At 44.5% G+C, this 23,448-nt stretch overlaps 1 protein-coding gene across 1 annotated transcript in view; it reads left to right on the top strand.

The window, feature by feature from the left end:
- The window catches only part of Inpp5b (inositol polyphosphate-5-phosphatase B), a 68,300-nt gene that overhangs the window by 37,320 nt on the left and 7,532 nt on the right, over window positions 1-23,448 (top strand). Inside the window, 12 exon segments of the mRNA XM_041652377.1 lie at window positions 269-371; window positions 3,812-3,979; window positions 5,581-5,682; window positions 7,679-7,793; window positions 8,120-8,236; window positions 9,259-9,446; window positions 11,209-11,320; window positions 12,286-12,395; window positions 14,858-14,993; window positions 20,099-20,209; window positions 20,831-20,993; window positions 22,810-23,045. Coding sequence (XP_041508311.1) covers window positions 269-371; window positions 3,812-3,979; window positions 5,581-5,682; window positions 7,679-7,793; window positions 8,120-8,236; window positions 9,259-9,446; window positions 11,209-11,320; window positions 12,286-12,395; window positions 14,858-14,993; window positions 20,099-20,209; window positions 20,831-20,993; window positions 22,810-23,045 — 1,661 coding nt within the window.

Here is a 23,448-nt window from a genome sequence, read left to right as displayed (position 1 = left end):
TACCCATCTCTGCCTCTCGAGTGCTGGGATTAAAGGTGTGTGCCATCACCACCTGGCTAATTTTTCTTTCTACATTTGTCTTGCTTTTAACAAATCTCTTCCAAACTGGGCAGCGGTGGCACATACCATCTGAGGGCCAGCGTGGGCTTTGCAGGGTTTCTATGCAGGATGCAGACTGCTGGTGGTTCCTTGGCGAGCGTCTAGAAGCTGTGGTCTGTGTGTATACTTTATACTATCACACTAGTACACTTTAATTTCTTCTCCTCAGGTGGCTCCCACTTGGACAGCTCAAGGACAAATGGGAGAGGCCTGCTTATGGACCAAAGCTCTGGGGCCAGGTGTTCAGATAAGCCAGAAAACTGCCCCACAAGGTAACTCAACCTTCACTTCATTTGTATCTCTTAGGAGTGAGACTATTCATCAGAGAATCTCGCAACTGTGTATAACATAAATTGTTCCAAGTGGCTGAAGCCTAAGAAATGTCCCTGATGTGTGTGACACAGCTCTCTTACTGTGTAAGCTGCATCCACTTACAGGGACTGTTGTTTACGTCAGAGTTCTGTACTTTACTGTTTCAGAGCTGAGGAGATTCAGGTGCCGAAGTGATAAGTGGGTGGAGAGATGGCTCGGTAGTTAAGAGCACTGGTGCTTTTACGGAGAACTCAGGTTTGATTCCCGGCAACCACATGGCTCCAGGGGTCTGATGCTCTCTTCTGGGAATTGTGCTCACGTGTACATATCCTTAGGGAGACACGCACATACTTAAAAATAATAAAATAGATCTTAGAAAAAAAAAAAGAGGAGAGAGATGCCAAGCAGTGGTGGCACATATCGTTAATCCCAGTACTTAGGAGACAGAAGCAGGAATAGCTCTGTGAGTTTGAGGCCAGCTTGATCTACAAAGTGAGTTCCAAGACAGCCAGGGCAACACAGAGAAACCCTGTCTCAAAAAAAAAAAAAAATTAAAAGAAAGAAAGAAAGAATAGAGACTACATAGGTTGGCTAGAGGGGATGACTCAGTAGACAAAGCATTGTCTCACTAATCTGAGTTCAGATTCCCAGAACCTGTGTTAATTTTTTTTGTTTTAAATAAGGCACTCGAACTTGAACTTGTAAGCACTCTAACACTCTTGCAGAGATTTAGAAAGTGTTTTGGAGAGATATTTTGGCAGTGTAGAGCACTTACTGTGCTATTGTGAGAGCCAGCGTCCAGATCTCAAGACCTGAGTAACCAACCAGCTTATTCAGTGAACACGTTTTTTTCTGAGACAGGGTTTCTCTGTAGCTTTGGTGCCTGTCCTGGAACTAGCTCTTGTAGACCAGGGTGGCCTCAAACTCACAGCAGTGAAAACATTTGTAATCCAGGTCCCAGGACAGGAGGATGGGGCACGGAAACAGGAGGATTACTGGAACTTGCTGCCTTCCACTCCAGCTTAGCAAACAGGAGCCCTAGGTTCAGGGAGAAAGCTATTCCAGCCTGCCTGAGGGCCTAGAGATGGAGAGGAAGAACAGTGCCCTCTTCTGGCCATGTGTGCATACAAACAGATAATTAAAAAAAATTTAAACCTGGCAAAGGTGGCTCACTCCTTTAATCCTGGGGTGGGCAGAGGCAGGTAGAGCTTTGTGAATTCAAGGCCATCCTGGTCTATGCATGATTTACAGGCCACTCCTCCATACAGCAAAATTCTGTTTTAAAAAAACAAGAAAAAATATAAGAAACTGAAAATGTTTTATTCCCCCCTCACATTCTTTTTACACTTTCCTGACTTGGAAAACACTTATTTTTTTCTTTACCTCTCTCCCATCATGTACATTGTATTTAGTGTGTTTTCTAAGTGCCTCCCACTGATGGTAGAATCATATTGTCAAGATAAAATACATTTTGGTCAGTATTTTAGTTACACCTTAAGCAACAATGAGAAACCCCCAAATTTGAATGTATTCAGCAATCCACCATTCTCAAAACATTTTGGTATCTATGTTATATATATTAAAATTTTTTTGAGACACTGTTTCTCTATGTATCCCTGACTGTCATTGAACTCACTCTGTGGACCAGGCTGGCCTTGAACTCACAGAGATCCGCCTGCCTCTGCCTCCCAAGTGCTGGGATTAAAAGTGTGCACATCCATGCCCCACTTTAAGACTTTTCTTTAAAGGGTTTATTTTATGTGAATGAGTGTTTTGTCTGTGTGTATGTGCCACACATGTATCTGATGCCCTCAGGTTAGAAGACAGCACCAATATCTGGAACTGGAGTTACAGACAGTTGTGAGCCATCAACTGAACTTGGTTTCTCTACAAGAGCAACAGGTGTTCTTAACCACTGAGCCATCTCCCCAGTCACACCCCCGTCCTTATTTTTCTTGAGACAGGGTCTCTATGTAGCCCTGGCTATCCTAGACTATCCTAGATGGCCTTGAACTCAGAGGTCTGCCTGCCTCTGGCTTCCCAGTGCTGAGATTAACATGTACCAACCACCATGTGCTGTATATATAACCGTAGTTGATATATAAGTAACGGTGGTGCTATACTCATGTGTTATCTTAGTCAGTGTTCTGTTGTGAAGAGACACCGTGACCAAGGCAACTGTTAGAGAGGAAAGCATTTAATTGGGGCTTGCTTACAGTTTCAAAGGTTTAGTCCTCCGTCATCATGGTGGGGAGCATGATGGCATGCAGGCTGGAGCAGTAGCTGAGACTTACATCCTGATCCATAGGCAGCAGGAAGAGAGCTTGGGCCTGGTGTGGGCTTTTGAAACCTCAAAGCCCACCTCTAGTGTTATACTCCTCCATCAAGGCCACACCCACCCCAACAAAGCCACACCTCCTCCAACAAAGCCACACCTTCTAATCCTTCTAATCCTTTCACATAGTGCCATTCCCTGGTAAGTAATTAAACATTCAAATATACGAGCCTGTGGGGGCTGTTCTCATTCAAACTGCCACACTTGTCATTTAGTCAGTGCCGGGAATGGCTTCTAGAGCCTTGTATACTTTAGTTCATTAAGACATCTTCAACGAGTTTCTTTGGTTATAATAGAATCCTGGTAAATGAATATGTCTTGTTTTTCTTATGTTAACTCTCCTGACTATAAATACTATATAATAGTGCAGTCTAAATTTCCATTGCCTTTTTTTTAAGTGATGGTCTTATTTATACTTTTTTTTAAAGATTTATTTATTATGTATATAGTATTCTGCCTGCATGTATCCTTGCAGGCCAGAAGAGGGCACCAGATTTTATTACATGTGATTGTGAGCCACCATGTGGTTGCTGAGAATTGAACTCAGGACCTCTGGAAGAACAGTTAGTGCCCTTAAACTGCTGAGCCATCTCTCCACCCTTCCATTGCCTTTTTATTTTGGCTTATTCCACGGGGTGCAGAGGACCTTACATTCTTGCTCTCTGAGGCACAAAGGTGCAGAAAGATTGCTGTCACATCTGAGTTCCAGTCCCTCCAACAGGAATTCTACGTTTGTAGTGCTAGGACTTGAACTCAGGGCCTTGTGCATACAAGTTGAGTGCTCTGCCTACTGAGCTTTGTCCCTAGTCTTCCTTCATTTTTCATTTAAGGTCTCTTTGTGACCTAGGATTCTATGAATATATTATCAGAAAAAAATCTCTAGACCAATATACTGTGTAATTGACATATCAGTTTACTTAATCTCCCACTTGTTATTAGCAATAAGTTTAACTTGAACTCCTTTATTCTTCTGTGATACAGGCACTAAAGTGTGGGAACATCTTGCTTTATATTTCTTTTCCATGCCAGACTCAAAATGTGTTTAAAATGCTTTTATTTTTCCAGACAGAATAAATCTAAGTCTGAAATTACTGACATGGTTCGCTCCTCCACAATCACAGTATCAGACAAGGCTCACATTTTATCCATGCAGAAGTTTGGACTGCGAGACACAATCGTGAAATCACATCTGGTGCAGAAGGAAGAGGATTATACTTACATCCAGAACTTCAGGTAGCTAACTAGGTTCTCACAGTTTTCTTTGGAGACTGGTGTCACTGTATAGTCCTGACTGGCCTGGGACTTGTCCTGTAGACCAGGCTGGCTCCAAACTCACAGAAAGCCCCCTGCCTCTGTTTATGGAATGTCGAGGTTTTAAGATGTACATCAGTGGTTTTTCAAGGCAAAATGACCATTCTGCTCTCTGGAATTTAAGCATCTGCCTCACAAACCTTAGATTTGGAAGGAAATTATTCTGTTTGATGTTTTTCCTTTTCAAAAAGTATCATTGCATTCCCTTTTTGAGGGGGAATTGGGGAGGGTATGTCTCCCTATGTTATCCAGCTTGCTTTAGAACTTAAAGAGTCAAGTCATCCTCCTGTTTCAGCTGTACAAATGCAGGGTTAGAGATACATGCCACTGTGCCCATTCTGGTTGCTCTTCATGGGCAGGTGTCTGAACATGCCGTGTCTCCTCTGGGCAGGCTCCATGGTTGATGGGTTGAGTGGCACAGCTTTTGGTGGCTGCAGAGATATTTACAGGGATAAATGAGTCCAGAACAAAGAGCGGTACCCGAGTCTCGAGTACCTGCCTGAGGCTTTCTTTTTTTTTTTTTTAATATTTATTTATTTATTATGTATCCAATATTCTGTCTGTATGCCTGAAGGCCAGAAGAGGGCGCCAGATGGTTGTGAGCCACCATGTGGTTGCTGGGAATTGAACTCAGGACCTTTGGAAGAGCAGGCAATGCTCTTAACCACTGAGCCATCTCTCCAGCCCCCTGGCTGAGGCTTTCTATTCCCGTGGTCACTCCAGGCCTTTGAAGAAAGCCATTGAAAATGAAACTTGTTGACGTTCAGTAATCCCATTAGCTGGGCTCTCTGAACATTAAATGAGGGAAGCTTTTAGAGTTCTGCTGGAGCTTTAAAAATCATTGCCCTGGGACCATTGTTTCTAGGTGAAGACACGACCTCTGGCCGCTCCTGCTACTTTCTTGTCATCTTACCATCTTTTTCCTTTCAGTGGCTCCCACAGAACCAAGCCATTTTATGGCTTATGAGTCCACAATGGCTATTTAAGGAAAGGAGGAATGTTCAGAGAAGGCTGGACTGCGTGCTTATTTGTTTGTGTGTTTGAGATAGTGTCTCACCATGTAGCCATGACTGCCGTAAACTCAGTTTGCAGCCCAGGCTGGTCTTGAACTCCTAGTTGTCTTCCTTCCTTGCTGTCTCAAGTGCTGGAATTACAAGCATGTGCCACCACACCTGGCTTGGAGAAGACCCATACTGTTTTCAGGTATCACAGAGGCAGACTGTTAGTCACCCATTGGTGCCATAATTATTGGAGATTAAATAGGACATTTCTTTATGTGTTTTCTTGTTTGTGTTTTTGAGACAAGGTTTCTCTGTATAGCCTTGGCCGTCCTCTAGCTCTGTACACCAGGCTGCCCTGACACTCACAGAGATCCGCCTTCATCTGCCTCACAAGCGCTGTGACTAAAGGTGTGTGCCACCACTGCCAGACCATCTCTTATGTCTTAACATGCCATTTTACAACAGAGACTGAACCCCAGACTTACTGTTTCTAGATCACTGATTGAGTCTCTTTGGTGACAGGTTTTTTGTGGGTACATACAATGTGAACGGACAGTCTCCCAAAGAATGCCTCCGGCCCTGGCTGAGCCACAGCGCCCAGGCCCCAGATGTGTACTGTGTGGGGTGAGTGCTCCTCCTCTGTTGTTCCCAGTTCTTAAGAATAGAGAGGCACGCTGACGGAGCGGGGGCGTGAACTGAGCTGAGTGTTCATAGCAGGTGAAGGGATGGAAATGATGAGCTCAGCTCAGGGACAGCTGCTTCTCAGTTTGCTCTTCTTCCTGATAAACAGAGGTCTGGCTGTGTACTGTGCTTGGTATTTAAATGCTAATATTAATTTAGTATAACCTTCTGTTAAAAACTGGTGTGTCATTACTTGACATTCAACACATTTTTAGTCACAAAGCAAAAAATAATTTTGCCAGAAAAGGAAGATTCCCTGAAGTCTTATCAGTTAGTCAGTTTTGTGTATGTGTGTACATGTGTGTGTGTGCATTTGTATGGGAGCCAGAGGACAATCTGTTATTCCTTAGCACATGTGCACGCGCGTGCGTGTGTGTGCATGTGTGTGTGTGCATGCATTTGTATGGGAGCCAGAGGACAATCTGTTGTTCCTTAGTATACATGCGCACGTGCGTGCATGTGTATGTATCTGTGTGTGTGTGTGTGTGTGTGTGTGTGTGTACACATACATGACAGACAGATAGACAAGGATTCTCTCTAGTCTGGAGCATTAGGGCTAGACTGACTGACCAGCAAGCCCCACGAGTCTGCCTGCCCATTTCTGCCTCTCAGCCCTGGGTGTGGATCACCATGCCCTTCATTTTTTTTTTTTTTTTAAATTTTTGAGACAGGGTTTCTCCGTAGTTTTTGGTTCCTGTCCTGGAACTAGCTCTTGTAGACCAGGCTGGCCTCGAACTCACAGAGATCCGCCTGCCTCTGCCTCCCGAGTACTGGTATTAAAGGCGTCTGCCACCACCGCCCGGCTGTTTGTTTTTCTTTTTGAGGCAGAATCTTATTCTGTAGCTTTGGCTGGCTGGAAGTTTCTATGTAGATCAGGTTGGCCTTGAATTCACAGAGATCTGCATGCCACTGCCTTTGGAGTATTGATAGTAATGGCATGAGCTACCATAGCTGACCCTATATTTGGCATTTTTTTTATTTTAACATGGATTCTGGGGATCAAATGCAGGCCCTGTGCTTTGTAGGGCAAACACTTTACTGACCGAGTCATCTCCCCAGCCCCTGGTTTTATAGTTTTGAGAAAAGGTTTTACTATGTAGACTGTTTGGAGCCTGCTGTGTGGACCAGGCTGTCCTCAGACTTGTAGCACCTTTCCTGCCTTTGCTATTCAGGTGCTGGCTTTACAGGTGCGCACCATCATGCTTGGGTTGGTTTGCGATGCAGTGGGTTGAACGCAGGGCACTAAAAGGTGTGAGGCAAGTGCTCTCTGACTGAGCCCCACACCCAGTTTAAGCGTTAACTTCCTCACTATCCTCTCATCGCAGTTCAGGGTACAGCTAGAGAGAGGGGCAGCTAGAGAAACCCGAAAGATGTATTGGAAAGAGCTAGAACTTGGGATTTCTATAGACCAAACAAAACCAAACCAAACGATAGATCTTTTTTTTTAAAATATTTATTTATTTACTTATTATTATTATTTTATTATATTATTATACAGTGTTCTGTCTGTGTGTATGCTTGCAGGCCAGAAGAGGGCACCAGACCTCATTACAGATGGTTGTGAGCCACCATGTGGTTGCTGGGAATTGAACTCAGGACCTCTGGAAGAGCAGGCAATGCTCTTAACCATTGAGCCATCTCTCCAGCCCCCAAACGATAGATCTTAATTTGAACTCCAACTTGCCACTTAATCCTTATTGACCTAATGATTCTGGATGTAAAACTGGGGGGCGGGTGCTTCCAACTATTTCAGTGGCTAGGTCATAGGGAGGAAGTGAGCTCATGTTCAGAGATGCACCTGGGAAATCCCACGACATTCAGTTCTCTGGATCTGTTTGTTTTTAGCCCCTCTGGAGGGTCCCCCCAGTTCAGCTAGAAAGCTGAGCACCTGAGCAGACTTGGGGTGTGTTCCCTGGTTCAGTGTTGCCTCTCTGCATAGGTTCCAGGAGCTAGATCTGAGTAAAGAAGCCTTCTTCTTTCATGATACCCCAAAGGAGGAAGAGTGGTTTAAGGCTGTGTCAGAGAGCCTTCACCCAGGTGCCAAGTACGCAAAGGTAAGGGGCAGCTGGGGACTTCGTCACTTTCCATATCCTCCAAGGGAAGCTTGACGCAAACGCTCAGCTTTTTGGTGAACTCTCAGTGGGAACTGTTCCTAGTCAGCCTCATTTCCCCAGAGGGCCTGTCTGAGTAGAAAGACGCAGGGTCCTGGCACTTGTAAGTAGTTTAGGGGATTGTGTAGCTTGCTCACCTTGTCTCCTGGCCTGGAGGAGGAGGTATGCTAGTGTTTCAGCCAGCTCCCACACCACATTTCCCTTGGGGTATTCTGGTTTCCAGCTCTGTCTGCTGCGCCATCACTTGAGAATTGGGCTCTGTGTTCCAGGTGAAGCTCATCCGACTGGTTGGGATTATGCTGCTGTTGTACGTCAAACAGGAACACGCAGCATATATCTCAGAAGTGGAAGCCGAGACTGTGGGGACAGGAATCATGGGGAGAATGGTGAGTTGTAGCACGAAATTAATTGCTCTTAATAATAAAAATCCAGAGTTAGCCATCAGGGCGAAAGCTGAAGGATCAGAGAAGCAGAGCAGCCAGCCACTAGAGTTCTTACCTCTTCCAGTGCTCAGACTGAAGGGGCGATCCTGTCCTCAGACTGCACTGCTTTCCTGTCTCCTCTCCCCTTATATTCCTCTCTCCCCGCCCAGCCATATCACTCCTGTCTCCACCTCTAGGATTAAAGGCGTGTAATCCCAAATGCCGAATCACCTTTGTGTGAATTGTTTCTCTTTTAAACTGGATTTTGTGTAGCCCAGAGTGGCCTTGAACTAACAGAGATCCTCTTGCCTGTCTCCCTAGTCCTGAGATTAAAGGTGTGAGCCACCATTGCCTGGCCTCTAGTGGTTTAGCTCTGCACTCTGATCTTCAGGCAAGCTTTATTTGTTAAAATGCAAACAAAATATCACCACAGTGAGTCCTTGGTATGTATGTTTTTCACATTGAGGACCTTGGCTCCTAATGCTTTGACTCAGCCTCTCAGGATGAGGAACAATACAAACCCACCTGAGATGCTGCTGCTGCAGAACAAGCTGTACACGCGAACAGGACTGGACTGAGCAGACAGTTTAGAAATCCAGCTGATGCATTTCTCCATCCTGGTAGTTACTCAGTGCTGGAGCCCCTGGTTGATCCGCCTATAGTGTCGTATGGTACAGAAACTGTTTTGGCCACCTAGGAAAACAGGGTCCTGTTCTTGAGGCTCCTAGAGTCCTGCCCTAAGATCTCTCTGCAGAAGCTGAGCTGGACATTTGGCTGGTTCACTAGTGATACAGAGAAAAGAATAGAAGGTTGAGGGAGACAGACTCAGGCCTGAGCTTTCTGTAATGTCTAGTCATTTTGCTTGGGGAATTTCTATTCTTATCTGTAAGATATAGATAGTAACCCCATAAGGCCATTAGGAAAATAAAGACGAAATATGTGAAAGTCAGAAGGTTTAAATGACCGAGGAGGGGTCTTTCTTCTAGGGTAACAAAGGAGGAGTGGCAATCCGGTTCCAGCTGCACAACACGAGCATCTGCGTTGTAAATTCCCACTTGGCCGCCCACATAGAAGAGTACGAGAGGAGGAACCAGGACTACAAAGATATTTGTTCTCGAATGCAGTTCTCTCAAGTGGACCCAAGCCTCCCCCCTCTTACCATTAGCAAGCACGAGTGAGTTCGAGTTTTCTCCCTCCTCAGTTCCCTTGTGACTGCTAGGCTCTGGGTTCTCCACCACGCTAGAGGTGAATACTAGAGACTGGGTATCTGCCAGCTCTTATTTGTCTCTTGGAAATTCTTGGCTTTCTAACTCACCATCTGGAAAACCCGTAAAAGCACTGTCAAGCATTCCCTGCCCCTGGAGGGACATGGGGTTTACTTGTCAGAAAGCTTGCATCTTGCACACAGCTTGGAGTACTGCTTGAAGTTTCCACGTCTGTTCTTCCAGAGCCGGTGCAGTTGAGAGTCTGGCCTGTGCTTGTTGCCTGCACTTGCTCATTCCTTCTTGATTCTACTTGTCAAAAGCATAGTTGCAGCTGCACAGAGCATATTGTGCCAGTTTTTGTTCATTCTCTGAATTTCATTAATCTCCAAAACTTGCTATTTTGTTTGATTTCAAAGCCTTGGAATTTCAGACTTCGTGGTCACAATTGAAATTTATGAATCTTATTTATTTTTTATTTTTTTTAAATATTTATTTATTTATTATGTATACAATATTCTGTCTGTATGCCTGAAGGCCAGAAGAGGGCGCCAGACCTCTTTACAGATGGTTGTGAGCCACCATGTGGTTGCTGGGAATTGAACTCAGGACCTTTGGAAGTGCAGGCAATGCTCTTAACCACTGAGCCATCTCTCCAGCCCCATGAATCTTATTTATAAAGAAGAGGAAGCCACTAGGGTCCTGTCCAAATCTGTGGAACTGTCTCTGGCTGACTGGAGGGCCGTTCTTCTCCAGGGTCCCTCGTAGGGAGCAGGTCTCCTCCTTTGTGAGGCTGCAGCTGGAATGGCTTTTCGTCTGCTTTTAGCCTGAGGATGCATTTGTTGGGGGAGGGGGCACGCTGCTAGGCAGATTATATAGTGACATGGTTGTTGGCTTCAGGTAGAGCAGTACTTGACTTCATGGCATGTCTGAGACCATCAGGGAGCAGCAGCAGGTGTAATGAACCACGTGACACAGCTCTTCCCAGGAGTGCAGAGTAAGCCAGTTATGTGGTGGGCAATCCTGGCCTTGCTATTAAATGTGAGCTTCGCTTCAGGCAATTCTCCCTTGGAAAATGCCAAGAGTGTGTTTGTGGGCTGGAATGTAACAGGGGTGCCTAAGTGACTGACTGGTGGGATTTATACTTATTCTTGATCTTTTTTAAAACTACTTCTTGCTGTTCAATAAACAACTATCTTTCTTTTAGATTGTTTTGTTTTGTTTGTTTGTTTGAGTATTTTGTCCACTATATAACCAAACTAGTTTTTTTGGTTTTTAGAGACAGGGTTTCACTATGGCTTTGGAGCCTGTCCTGGAACTAGCTCTGTAGACCAGGCTGGTCTCAAATTCACAGAGATCCGCCTGCCTCTGCCTCCCAAGTGCTGGGATTAAAGGCGTGTGCCACCATCGCCCGGTTAACCAAACTAGTTTTTGACTGGCTATACTCCTGTATCAGCCTCCTGAGTGCTAGGATTACAGGCATGTGTCATGACACCAGCAAACAGGCTTATGAGTCTGTCTTTTCAATTGTACCTGAATAAAACAGTCAAGAACTCCAGGCCGTTTATGATGAGCGTGGGCCAAGACAATAGAATCAGCAGTGCGTTAGACAGGAAGGAAAATTCTGCCGCAGCTAAGTTTTTGTCTCGCCCTGGGTCTTGTGTCTGATGCATTCTGGATAGGGAGGGGTAAGCCTCTCCTAAACCCTGTCACCTTTGTGCTCTGTCCTTACAGTGTGATCTTGTGGCTGGGGGATCTCAACTACAGAATAGAAGAGCTGGATGTGGAAAAGGTGAAAGCGCTCATTGAAGAGAAGGCCTTTCAAATCCTGTATGCATATGATCAGGTACAGAGCCGCGCTGTGTCTGCGCTGTGTCTTCTGTGTCTTCCTCGGCAGCTGCTCCACCACTGTGAGAGCGTGGAGCCCAGTTTCTCCTTCCCTAGCCTGGAGGCTTCCCTAAGGGCCCAACGTCCTCTGCTGCCTGCATTCCATCTGCATTCCTTTCTCTTGGCTTTGTCCGGGAAGCACTTTGTGTCCCTTAGAGTAAGAACACACTTTCCCATCCACTCAAGAGACCAGGAATTGGGGTCAAAGGGGCCTTATGTTCTTGGTTTTGTTTCTTCTTTCAGTAAAGAAACTAGTTGGTATACGTCTGGTGGTTTACTAACTCTCTTTAGAATGAGTTCGCTGCCCCTGCCTCCTCCTTGTTGCCAGTTTTCTCCAGTGGGAGCGAACTTGCTCGGCTCTTCTCTGTTTCCCACCGCCACTGGTGGTCGCGTCGTTGTAGGACGCCTTCCGGAGAGCAACAGCCACTTCACAGGCTGCTCCCTTCGGTAGACTTGTCCAGGATGCTGGAGCCCTCTTTCTTTCCACCTGAGCTCTTCTCCCCTTGACAACCTTGGCATCACTGGGTCTGAATCCTTCACTTGTTCCCTTTCCCTGCACAGAATAGTTGAAGGAGAAGAATCTTTTTTTTTTTTTTTTTTTTTTTTTCCGAGACAGGGTTTCTCCGTAGCTTTTGGTTCCTGTCCTGGAACTAGCTCTTGTAGACCAGGCTGGCCTCGAACTCACAGAAATCCGCCTGCCTCTGCCTCCCGAGTGCTGGGATTAAAGGCGTGAAGGAGAAGAATCTTAATTTAGCTGTTTCTCATCATGGAATCATTTCTTTGACTTGTAGAATAGAAATAGTTTTCTCATGGGTCCTTTCCCTTTGAGGTAGGGCTTGGGAAGTAGATTAATTTCATGTTTTCCACCAATCCCAGTTTTGACCTTTTATTCTGAGGGCTTTTCTCTCCTGTTCTTTTGCATAGCTGAAAATCCAGGTGGCTGCTAAGACCGTCTTTGAAGGCTTCACAGAGGGCGAGCTCACCTTCCAGCCTACTTATAAGTATGATACTGGCTCTGACGACTGGGATACCAGGTGAGTCAGAGGTCACTTCCGGGGCTAAGGAGATAGAAACCCAGGAATTCTGGAAAGCACTGGCCCTTGTGGACCTGAAGAGGATAAGGTCCTTGTGACTCCATGGCCAAGCATTTCTTCTCGGTATCTGCTCTCTAAGCCCACTGTCTGTCCACATTATTTCTTCTGACCCAGGCATCATTCCACCATGCGTCTTGATACTGATTGACTTTCCTTTTCCCCCTGCCTTTTTTTTTTTTTTTTTTTTTTGGTCTTTTTGAGACAGGGTTTCTCTGAGTAGCCTGGGCTGCCTATGACCAGGCTGGCCTCAGACTCACAGAGATCTTCCTGCCTCTACCTCCTGAGTGCTGGGATTAAAGATGTGCACAACCACTGTCCAGCTTTTTTTTTTCTTTTAAAAAGGTGTATTTATTTTACATGTATGAGTGTTTTTGTCTGTATATATGTATGTACGCTGCATGCTGATCTGGTGCCTGCAGAAGCCAGAAGAGGGGGCCAGATACCATGGAACTGGAGTTATAACTCCAGCTGGTTGTAAACCACTATGGAGTCTTCTGCAAGAGCAGCGAGTGCTCTTAGCTGCTTAGTCATCTCTGCACCCACCAATTGACTTTGAGCTTTGTTTAAGATAATGTGATGATTCTAGTCAAAGTGCTTGCTTGGTCTTAACATACTAATTAATACTTCTTTTTTTTTTTAAATATTTATTTATTTATTATGTATACAATATTCTGTGTGTATGCCTGCAGGCCAGAAGAGGGCACCAGACCTCGTTACAGATGGTTATGAGCCACCATGTGGTTGCTGGGAATTGAACTCAGGACCTTTGGAAGAGCATGCAATGCTCTTAACCTCTGAGCCATCTCTCCAGCCCCCTAGTTAATACTTCTTAATAGTGCTTACAGTATGCCAAATACTCCTGGATAGATTGGATTTGTATATCTCATTTTAACCTGTTAAGAACCTGTTGAGGAGGGCTGGAGAGATGGCTCAGAGGGTAAGAGCATTGCCTGCTCTTCCAAAGGTCCTGAGTTCAATTCCCAGCAACCACATGGTGGCTCACAACCATCTGTAATGAGATCTGGTGCCCTCTTCTGGCCTGCAGGCATACATGGAAGGAATGCTGTATACATAATAAATAAATAAATATTTAAAAAAAAAAAAAAGAACCTGTTGAGGAGGCTGGAGAGATGGCTCAATGGTTAAGAGCACTGGCTGCTCTTCCTGAGGACCCAGTAATTCCTAGCACCCACATGGTAGCTCATACCTGTCTATAACTACAGTTTCGGGGGACCTAACACCCAATGCTCATAAAAAATAAAAATATATGTTTAAAAAGAACATATTAAGGTAGATATGGTTTATTATGAGACTGGGAGAGTTCAAGAACCTCCCAAACATGCAAGTGGTAGAAACAGAATTTGAACTCAGGCAGAGTTCCAATTCCCTTAACCTGTTCCCTTAACCACTTTCTTCTTCTTTTTTTTTAAAATTTTTTTAAAATTTATTAGATTTTTAAAAAATAGCAATCCAAGTTCCCACTCTCCTCCTCCCATTCCCTCCACACACTCTTCCACCCTACTCCCAACCAATCCTCAGAGAGGGTAAGGCACATTGCTTTGTGGAAGGTCATAAGGCCCTCCCTACTATATCTAGGCTGATATATATATATGATATATATATGTATATATCATATCTATATATATATATATCCTATCTATCTATCTATCTATCTATCTATCTATCTATCTATCTATCTAGAATAGGTTCCCAAAAAGCCGGTACATGCAGTAGAGATAAATTCTGGTGCCACTGCCAGTGGCCCCTCAGTCTGCCCCAGCCATTCAACTATTCAACTGTCCCACACATTCAGAGGGACTAGTTTGGTACTATGCTTGTTCCTTTCCAGTCCAGCTGGAGTTAGTGAGCTCCCCTTAGGTCAGGTAGACTGTTTCAGTGGGTGTACCCATCATAGTCTTGACCTCCTTGCTCACACTCTCATTCCTCCCTCTCTTTAACTGAACTTTGGGAGCTCAGTTCAGTGCTCTGATGTGGGTCTCTGCCTCTGTTTCCATCAGTTGCTGGATGAAGGTTCTATGATGGTATTTAAGATATTCATTAGTCTGACTTCAGGGCAAGTCAAGATCAGGCCATCCACTTTCTTTCAAGGACCATAAATTGTCTATTCTCCTGTTGCTGTTTCAGTTTTCTCTCCATCCCCACACAATGACATAGGGCAGGGACTCACTCTGGACAGTTTGCTGTTGGAGCTTTCATAGTTGCTGTGGATGATACCCTCAGGGATACCTTGTTCCTCCATGGCCTAATCATCCGCCATCTTAGATCTCCTGGCTGCAGGGACACAGGGGTTCTGCCTCATCTTTCCCGCCTGAGCCATGGCACACACTAAGCAGGGGGTCTGCTGTTTCTGTGAGCCTACCAGGGTGGACTTTGTATTTCAGTGAGAAGTGTCGTGCTCCTGCCTGGTGTGACCGAATCCTCTGGAAAGGAAAGAACATCTCTCAGCTGAGTTATCAGAGCCACATGGCCTTGAAGACCAGTGACCACAAGCCCGTCAGCTCGGTGTTTGACATTGGGGTAGGTGGGCAGCTTGTTTTTATATATATACCAGGGCTGCTTTTTGTCTCTCTGACTCTCTGATCTTTTCCTCTTAGCCTTGAGGTGAGGAAGCTCTTTTTAAAATGTGTTTAAGGTCCTGGAAAGATGGCTCAGATATTAAAAGTCCTTGCAGCTCTTACAGAAGATTCAAGTTTGGTTCGTAGCACTCATATTGGGTTGCTAGGACTACCTGAGCAGGTGGATCCAGTTCCAGGGGGATCCAGTTGCCTCTGCAGGCATCATGTGAATATGGTACACAGACATACATACATACAGGCAAAACACCGTCTTATCAGGGTTACTCTTGCTGTGTGGAAACACCAGGACCAAAGCAACTTGGGGAGCAACAAGGATTCATTTGGCTTATGTTCTTCACTAAAGGAAGTCAAGACAGTAACTCCAACAGGGCAGAGCTGATGCAGAGGCCATGGAGGGTGCTGCTTGCTGGTTTGCTTCTCATAACTTGCTCAGCCTGCTTTCTGGCAGCCTAGAGGTGTCCCAGCCCTATTGGGCTGGGTCTTCCCCCATCAATCACTAGTTAAGAAAACATTCTACAGGCTTGCCTAGAGCTCCACAGTTTTTTTTTTTGATCTTCCAACAAGCTTTATTTATTATAGTATACACAAAATAATACATTTCCCTTTTTTGTCTAAAATATAAAAGGTTGTAATTAATGTAAGAAAAGCTATATACAATAAGTACAATAACTATACACAATATATATAGGCAATAAGTACATCAACCCTGCCTACTTCGTTAGCATTTGACAAATTCAGAGAAAATACACCATTATCTATCCTATCTTGGTGAGTTCAAAGTGTTGTACCTAATTCATATTCTATTCTAACATGTATTACTATACAAAACTATTTTTTGATATCTCTCAAACTTATATACTTTACATATCTTTACTGAGCTTCTTTTCGGCATCTACTAAACAAGGAAAACCATGACTATCTTGTCTACAACTCGCTCAGAGAACCAAGAAGGAAATAATGTTAACTGAGTAAGCAGGAAGTAGAAGCAAGTGACTTCCATAAAATATGAGAAAATACAGAAACCGCTGGCTGCCTGGACATCATCCAATTGTTCTTTGCAACATTGGAGCGTCTATCTTCAGCCTACAGGACTATAATACCTGATAGACTTCTGTGAAGCAGGGTATTCTGAAGGGCTATCCTGCCTAGTTTTGGCAAATGTTGGCAGTTTTTTCTTTTGTATCCTGCTTGTCCAATTTGGACTCAGTAGCTGAGTCAAGGGCAGTGAGCAGTGACTTCTTATCTTGCCCAGTGGTTTACTTTTGCCACAAAGAAACTAAAGTCCATGTGGAGTTTCTTTGATGCCCATCATCTTCTCCGACATAGATTGGTGCTGCCAAGAGCAGACATGTCTCAACGTCATTAAAAAAAAACAACACAAAAACTATGCTATTAAAACATCTTAAATGCCACATTCTGTGGATCTATGACGTGTTTAAAGATGATCTGTCAATCTAAAATATCTGTTTGACCTTGAAAACATACCTAATATGACTACAAGTTTGCTTGTAATAGGTAAATAACTACTAACCTACATTTCTTCATTATCCTAAATAGTTTAATACTAATTTTCAAGGACTATAAATTTGCATTACATTGTTAAATGAGTTGTATAGGTACAATACCTTGAATAAGATTAAAATGTATATGCAATATTTCCTAACAAAAGTAAACTAAAATTTGTATCAATATACAAAAGTTCCAAGCCAATGTAAAATATTTAAAACTAGTAGTTGCTTTTTTAGGCTTAAAAGCAGATTTAATAATTATCTTTTTATCCTATTTCTATATCACCCTTATTTCTCTTCAGAGTAGTTTTCAATAATCTACTCTTTTATACTATCATGTCTGTATCCCCATTTATCCTTTGAAAACAAGAACTCTGAATTTAATCACTATTTAGCTTTTTTCCTGACCATTAGCAATACCAACTTGTAACCAATCCTACAGCTCCATGTTATGGAGGAATTTTTTTAATGGAGGTTCCCTCTTCTTAGATGACATTGGCTTGTGTCAAGTTGACATAAAACTAGCCAGTACACACTCATATACATAAAATAAAAATAAATACATTTTTAAAAAGTACAATAAGATTTATGTGTAAAGTTAATTACTACTGCATTTATATACATCTGAATACTTCCACATACAGGGTTGTTCCCTTTTGCCTCTTGGACTTTGTTTATGCATTTGCAGTTGAGTGTGTCAGTATTCTGCATACAGCACACAGATATTCCCCCCTCCTTTTTTTTTTTCTTAAAAAAAGAGCTCACATTATACACATTCTGTGATCATCTTTTGACTTCATTGAAAATGTTTTGGGGCAGGAGAATGTAGCTCATTTGGTGCAAAGCTTGCGTGGTGTGCATGAGCTGCTGTATTCGGTTCCCAGAACTACACAAACCGGATATGGCGACACATTTTTGTGACCCAGCACACAGAAGGCGGAGATCGGAAGATCTGGGGTTCGGGGTCATCCTTGCTTACACCTGGTGCAGTAGAGACTATCCTTCATGGGCATTTTTTATTGTTCTTTTTTGTTTGTTTGTTTTTGTTTTTTGAGACAGTGTCTCTGTATAGCCCCGACTCCTGGTACTCACTCTAGACCAGGCTGGCTTAAACTCATAGAGATCCGCCTGTCCTCTGCCTCCTAAATGCTGGGATCAAAGGCGTGCGCCACCACCGCCTGGCTCATGTGCATTTTTTTTTTATGTCTGTATTTGAGTATTTCTGTAGACTGAAATTCATTCTCTTTCTAGTTTTCTCTTTGTTTCTTTGTTGATACAGGGTTTCTCCTTGTAACCGTAACCCTGGCTGTCATGGAACTCCCTCTGTAGACCATGCTGGCCTCAAACTCACAGATCCACCGGCCTCTGCCTCCCCAGTGCAGGATTAGAGGTGTGCTCTACTACTGCCTGTCTTAGACTGAAGTTCTCAGTGGTGACATCAGTAGTTCAAGGAGAATTCTATTTTAGCAGGGTGGTGGTGCAGGCAATAGTTTGAGCTATTCAGAGAGCTATGACAGGATTTCTGGAGCCCAGGGTTTTGAGACCAGTTTGGCAAACATAGCAAAACTCTCTCTATGTGTGTGTGTGTGTACATGTTTTTTTTTAAATGTATTAGTTTATAAGAGGGGGTGCAGTAATGTATGTGAAGGGACACAGTAAAGAAACCCCCTACAGGACTGCTCCATTATTTTAATGTGAATAAGAGAGAGAAAATATCTAAAGGCATCTGGAGGAGTCCAGAGCAGAGGGAAAGAAGACAGCACTGCCTGGCCTAGGAAGTGGGAGAGAATAGTGGAGATAGACTGGAAGGGAGAGAGAATAGAGCACAGCAGTCAAGAGGCTAGCACGAGCTAGAGACAGTGGAGAGGGGGGGAGAGAATAGTGGAGAAGAGTGGGTTATACTGGAAGGATGAGTAGCTGGGGAGGGAAAGACCAACAGACTGTTGTGGACTTTGCAAACCTAACTTATACTTGTGACACTGAAGGAGCCTGGAGGTCAGTGTGGGCTTTGATCTGCTGATAGGTCCACAGATAGTCTTTTCACGCCCCTTCTGCCAGAGGCAAGGGAAATGGCTAATTTTGGTAGATGGGAACTGGTTTCATTAGTTCCTGAGGAATGCTTTTATCTAACAACTGGGATTCCTCTATGGTCCAGCTTGAGTTCATTTCTAGATACGTGGACTCCTAAGACCTATTAGTCAGTGCCCGCTCATTTATTAGTGTCTACTCCCAACAGCTTTTACCATTTCAAAAGACATATTTATTTATGCATTTATTTATTACTGCCTACATGCTTGGTGCTCCTAGAGACTACGAGAAGGCACATGTTTTGTCTGCATACATGTATATGCATGGCCTACATGCTTGGTGCTTCCAGAGGCCAGGAGAAGGCAGGAACCCAGCCCCCTGGAACTAGAGTTACAGATGGTTGTGAGCCACTATACTAGTGTAGAAAATTGGGTCCTCTCTAAGAGCAGTCTGTGCTCTGAACCGCTGAACCATTTTTCCAGTTCCAGTTCGTATTGTTTTATACTTCTACCAGCTACAGATGAGCTTACTTTCCCGTAACTTAGGCAATATATTTTTAATTTATTTTATGTACATTGGCGTTCTACCTGCATGTATGTCTATCTGTGTGAGGTTGTCAGATTCCCTGAAATTGGAGTTACAGACAGTTGTGAGCTGCCATGTGGGTGCTGAGAACTGAACGTGGGTCTTCTGCAAGAGTAGCCAGTGCTCTTAAACGCTGAGCCATCTCTCCAGCCACGCCAATAATATTTAAAAATCGTTTTAGTTAATACAATGAGAAGAGAGAGAGAGCATTGTTTTAGGTCACAGCTCCCTGACCCTACTGAAGTTAGACCTTCCAGTACTCATTATTTATTTGCATTTTGTCTCCAGAGGCTTCTGTGTTGCTTTGTGCTGCCTGTTCTTGCAGGTGTAGTAGAGTAGATACAGCTCAGAATCTGAAACTGGAGAAGAGCCTAAGTCTGGGTGTGGTGACTCTGGCTTTTAAGCTGTGAGTTGGAGGCCACCCTATTCAGAGACACTCTCTGAGAAGGGGGGCACTAAGTAATATTGCAATTAATATTTTATTGTTGAAAAGTGAAAAAAAAAGTGTTTATAATTAAAATACAGACGGGAGAGCCTGACATACTTTTCCTTGCCAGTGAGTTTGGGTTAAAAAGCAGAAAAGTACATCTTTCTATCAAAACCATAGAAAAAATAATGCATTGCTGGCCTTTGGGTGGCAGCAAGGAGGACAGAGATAGAAAGCGTCTTTTGGCCAAGACCTGATACCCAAGGAGGATCAGCTGGGGCATTCCAGTGTCCTCCTGCTGATCAAGAAGCAGGCAGCCTTTTAGTAGCTTGGGGATCCTTCTGTGAGTCTGTAGTTAATTAGGTTATTTGTTAATGTACTAAATCAGTATACTTAGCTGTTAGCTGCTGTTTCCTGATGCCCCAAGCACTCTCAACACCAAGAAAGAAGAATGGGCAGAAGGTGTCACACTCAGTCTCTATAATGTTTTCCTCCCAGGTGAGGGTTGTGAATGAAGAACTCTACCGGAAGACGCTGGAGGAAATTGTCCGCTCCCTGGATAAGATGGAAAATGCCAACATTCCTTCTGTATCACTCTCCAAGCGGGAGGTAGGAAAGACCCAGACCTTTTAAAAATATTAGCATCAGGGTTTGGGGAATTGGCTCAGTTGGTAGGACCTGAATTCAAGCCCCAGAACCCATGTTGGGGTGGTGGTGGGCGTTGGACATTGTGTTGGGTGTTGTGACATGACCTTTATTCCCAGAATTTGGGAGGCAGAGGAAGGTGGATCTCTGAATTCAGGCTAGCCTGGTCTATAGCTAGTTCCAGGAATTCCAGGTCAACCAGGGCTACCTAGTGAGACTGTCTGAAAAAAAAACAAGCGGAGTTCAAGGGAAGATAAGATACTTTATGCTGCAGCCGTCCAACCCCTTGGCAGAGTGAGCTTGACCTTCAGGCTCGGGTCAACTAGAGCATGGTATTTTGAAAATGGTTTTGGATGTAGAAGATGGAAGCTTTGTTGGCTTCAGGAAGCCTACGTATAGAAAGAACTTGGGCTTTGGTTTGCGTAGGCCACTAGTCTTCAGCGGCAACTGTGCCATCCCAGCTAAATACATTTCAGAGAGATGGTCCTTTGTTTTCTTTCCTAGACAAATACTTTTCCCAGTTAGGGTGAGGGCACAACTTGAAAAGAGAACACTGGTTCTGACTGATCCCTTGTCTATTCCCAGTTCTGTTTTGAGAATGTGAAGTACATGCAGTTGCAAACACAATCCTTCACGATTCACAATGGCCAAGTACCCTGTCAGTTTGAGTTCATCAACAAGCCTGATGAAGAGTCTTACTGTAAGCAGTGGCTGACTGCCAAACCCAGCAGAGGCTTCCTCCTGCCAGGTAACAAGTTTCTTCCTCGGCTCTGGTTTTTGCATGTCCTGTCTGTCCTTTTCATTTTTCTACATAAGCTTTTTGCTTCTGAATAGCCAGAAACTTTTCTTGTTTTGCTTTGTCTTGTTTTGTTTTTTGAGATAGAGTCTCTCCGTTATATAGCCCTGGCTATCCTGGAGCTCACTATGTAGACCAGGGTGGAGATCTGCCTGCCTATGCTGGCTCTGCAACATTTTCCCCCAATCTCTATAGCTGAACTCAGCCATATAAAAATGGAAAGTGCTGAGGGGCATGCATTCAGTTTCAAGAACATTTTAGTCGCTTGTGTGCACCGTAATCTCACAGATTATGGGAAATGCTACTACTTTAGGGGTCACCTCCACTGCCTCAAGGTGTCTCGATGAAGAACATAAAGAAATAAAAAGGAGGTCTAGAAGAGCTAGTTCCAGGACAGGAACCAAAAGGCTATGGAGAAACCCTGTCTCAAAAAAATCAAAAAAAAAAAAAAAAGAAAAGAAATAAAAAGGAAAGGAGAGGACATGGCTACTCCTTGGTATGGTGGAGGAGAAAGTTTATTATAAATAAAAGGAAGAACATAGGTGATGTAATGGTCTGTTCTGTCCCTTTAAGAGACAAGCCCCCGCCCCATGGCCTGATCTTCCTTCTGCTTCCAGTTTGAGCCCTCCCTTTCTCTCTCTCTCTCTCTCTCTCTCTCTCTTCTTCCCTCCCTCCCTGCCTTCCCCGCCTCAGAGGCAGCTTCTGTCTTTGCCTTCTCCTCTTCCCCCTCCCTCCTTCCTTTCCTCTCTCTCTCTCTCTGCTCTTCCCCTTCTCCCCTTCCCTTCCATAACCCACTAAATAAATATCCAACTTCACTCTGCATGGCGTGCCTATCTGTCTCAGTCTCTCACCCACCACACAGCTTCCTGCCTGAGACCCAGCTGCCTTTATGACCTGTCATGGTCTCGGGATCCACTGCCCACTGTAGCCACTCGGGGACCTGCAGCATTTTATTTAAACCATAACAGGTAGAGGTAGAGATATCTGGGAGAGTCCAGAGTGGGCATGACCAGCCTGAGCTCTGCCATGTGGGGAGAGAGGGAAGGGAAAAGGGAGAGAGGGGAATCAGGTACAGCAGCTACGAGGCCAAAGTTGCAAAAGCAGGTGGGTAATGTCTGAATTATATAGGGAAGAGCCTCTGGGGAAGGACAGCCCCAGCCCCTGGGCTAGAGAGTTCAGGGTAGAGGGTGGGGTATACATGCCATACCCTGTAACAAGTAGGGACTGAGGGATGTTGAGAGAATCTGGTGGTCAGGTCCACTTTGATTTGTTAAATAGGCACTTTAGCCATTTGTCCCAGGGTTTGAGACTTAATAGTATCCACTCAGGTGGAGAGAGACAATGGGTAGTAATCCAGAAATGTTAACAGCACCCCCAGAATGTAACATTCTTATTTTGCAAACTGGAGAATTAAGGGTGTTTCCTGGCTACTTCCCAGGTAATAACTTCCCTTGATCTGCGAAGGGGGCATGTGTTTTCATCTTACCTGGTCCAGGGCTGGTCCTTTGATCCAGGCCTTCTTACTGGATCATTCTTCTGGTTTAAGCTGTGCAGCTCAGTACTTGAGTTTCTGAGCATTTGCTGTCTTCACGTTTCCAGGCTGGGCTGTGCACATTTTGTGCTTCCCCAGGGCAAGCACACGGGTCCTTGCCAATCGCTGCCTTCTCTTTCCTTTCTTAAACCGTTCTGCCTTACTCCCTTCCCTCCTGCCTCTTCCTCCTCCTGCTGACTGCTCCCTAGCTCATGTGACTTTTAAACTTTTCTGCAGATTCTCACGTTGAGATTGAATTGGAGCTCTTTGTAAATAAGGCTACTGCCACAAAACTCAACTCAGGCAAAGACAAAATCGAAGACATTCTGGTTTTGCACTTGATCCGAGGAAAGGATTACTTTTTGTCTGTGTCTGGAAACTACCTGCCCAGCTGTTTCGGGTCTCCCATTCATTCATTGTGCTACATGAGGGAACCCATCTTAGACCTACCACTGGAAACCGTTAGCAGGCTGGTGAGTAACAGACTTGGAGAAAGCATCCAGTAGTGGGCAGCTTGGGCCCAACACTGTCTTTCTCTATCAACCTTCCTGGGTGTGTAAGCTTCTTGTAGCCTCCTAGAGCTTGTTTAGGATCAGTATAACAGGCTACCCCCTCCTCACCAGGCAGCTTTTTTCTGCTGGTCCAGCCGAGGCTCATTTGTGCTAATGTAATCAAGCAGCAGCCGTGTTGGCCACCGTGTTGAAGGTAGCCTCTCTTGCCTGCCTCAGTGGTGGTTGCCCTCTGGCTTCTGCACATGGGCCCTCAGTGTGCAAGAAGTGAGCTCAAGCTTCTGCAGGTAGAGGCAAGAACAAGAGAAAAGCTAAGGCCTTACATGGCATGGCTGACGAAGCCCACACAATATCACTTCTGCTTTGC

Source organism: Microtus oregoni, unplaced genomic scaffold (genome assembly GCF_018167655.1).
Source record: "Microtus oregoni isolate MIOR12 unplaced genomic scaffold, Mior012 000005F_ref0000423, whole genome shotgun sequence".
NCBI lineage: Eukaryota > Metazoa > Chordata > Mammalia > Rodentia > Cricetidae > Microtus > Microtus oregoni.
The sequence above is the reverse complement of the archived record's forward strand: the minus strand, read 5'-3'. Positions and strand labels throughout refer to the sequence as shown.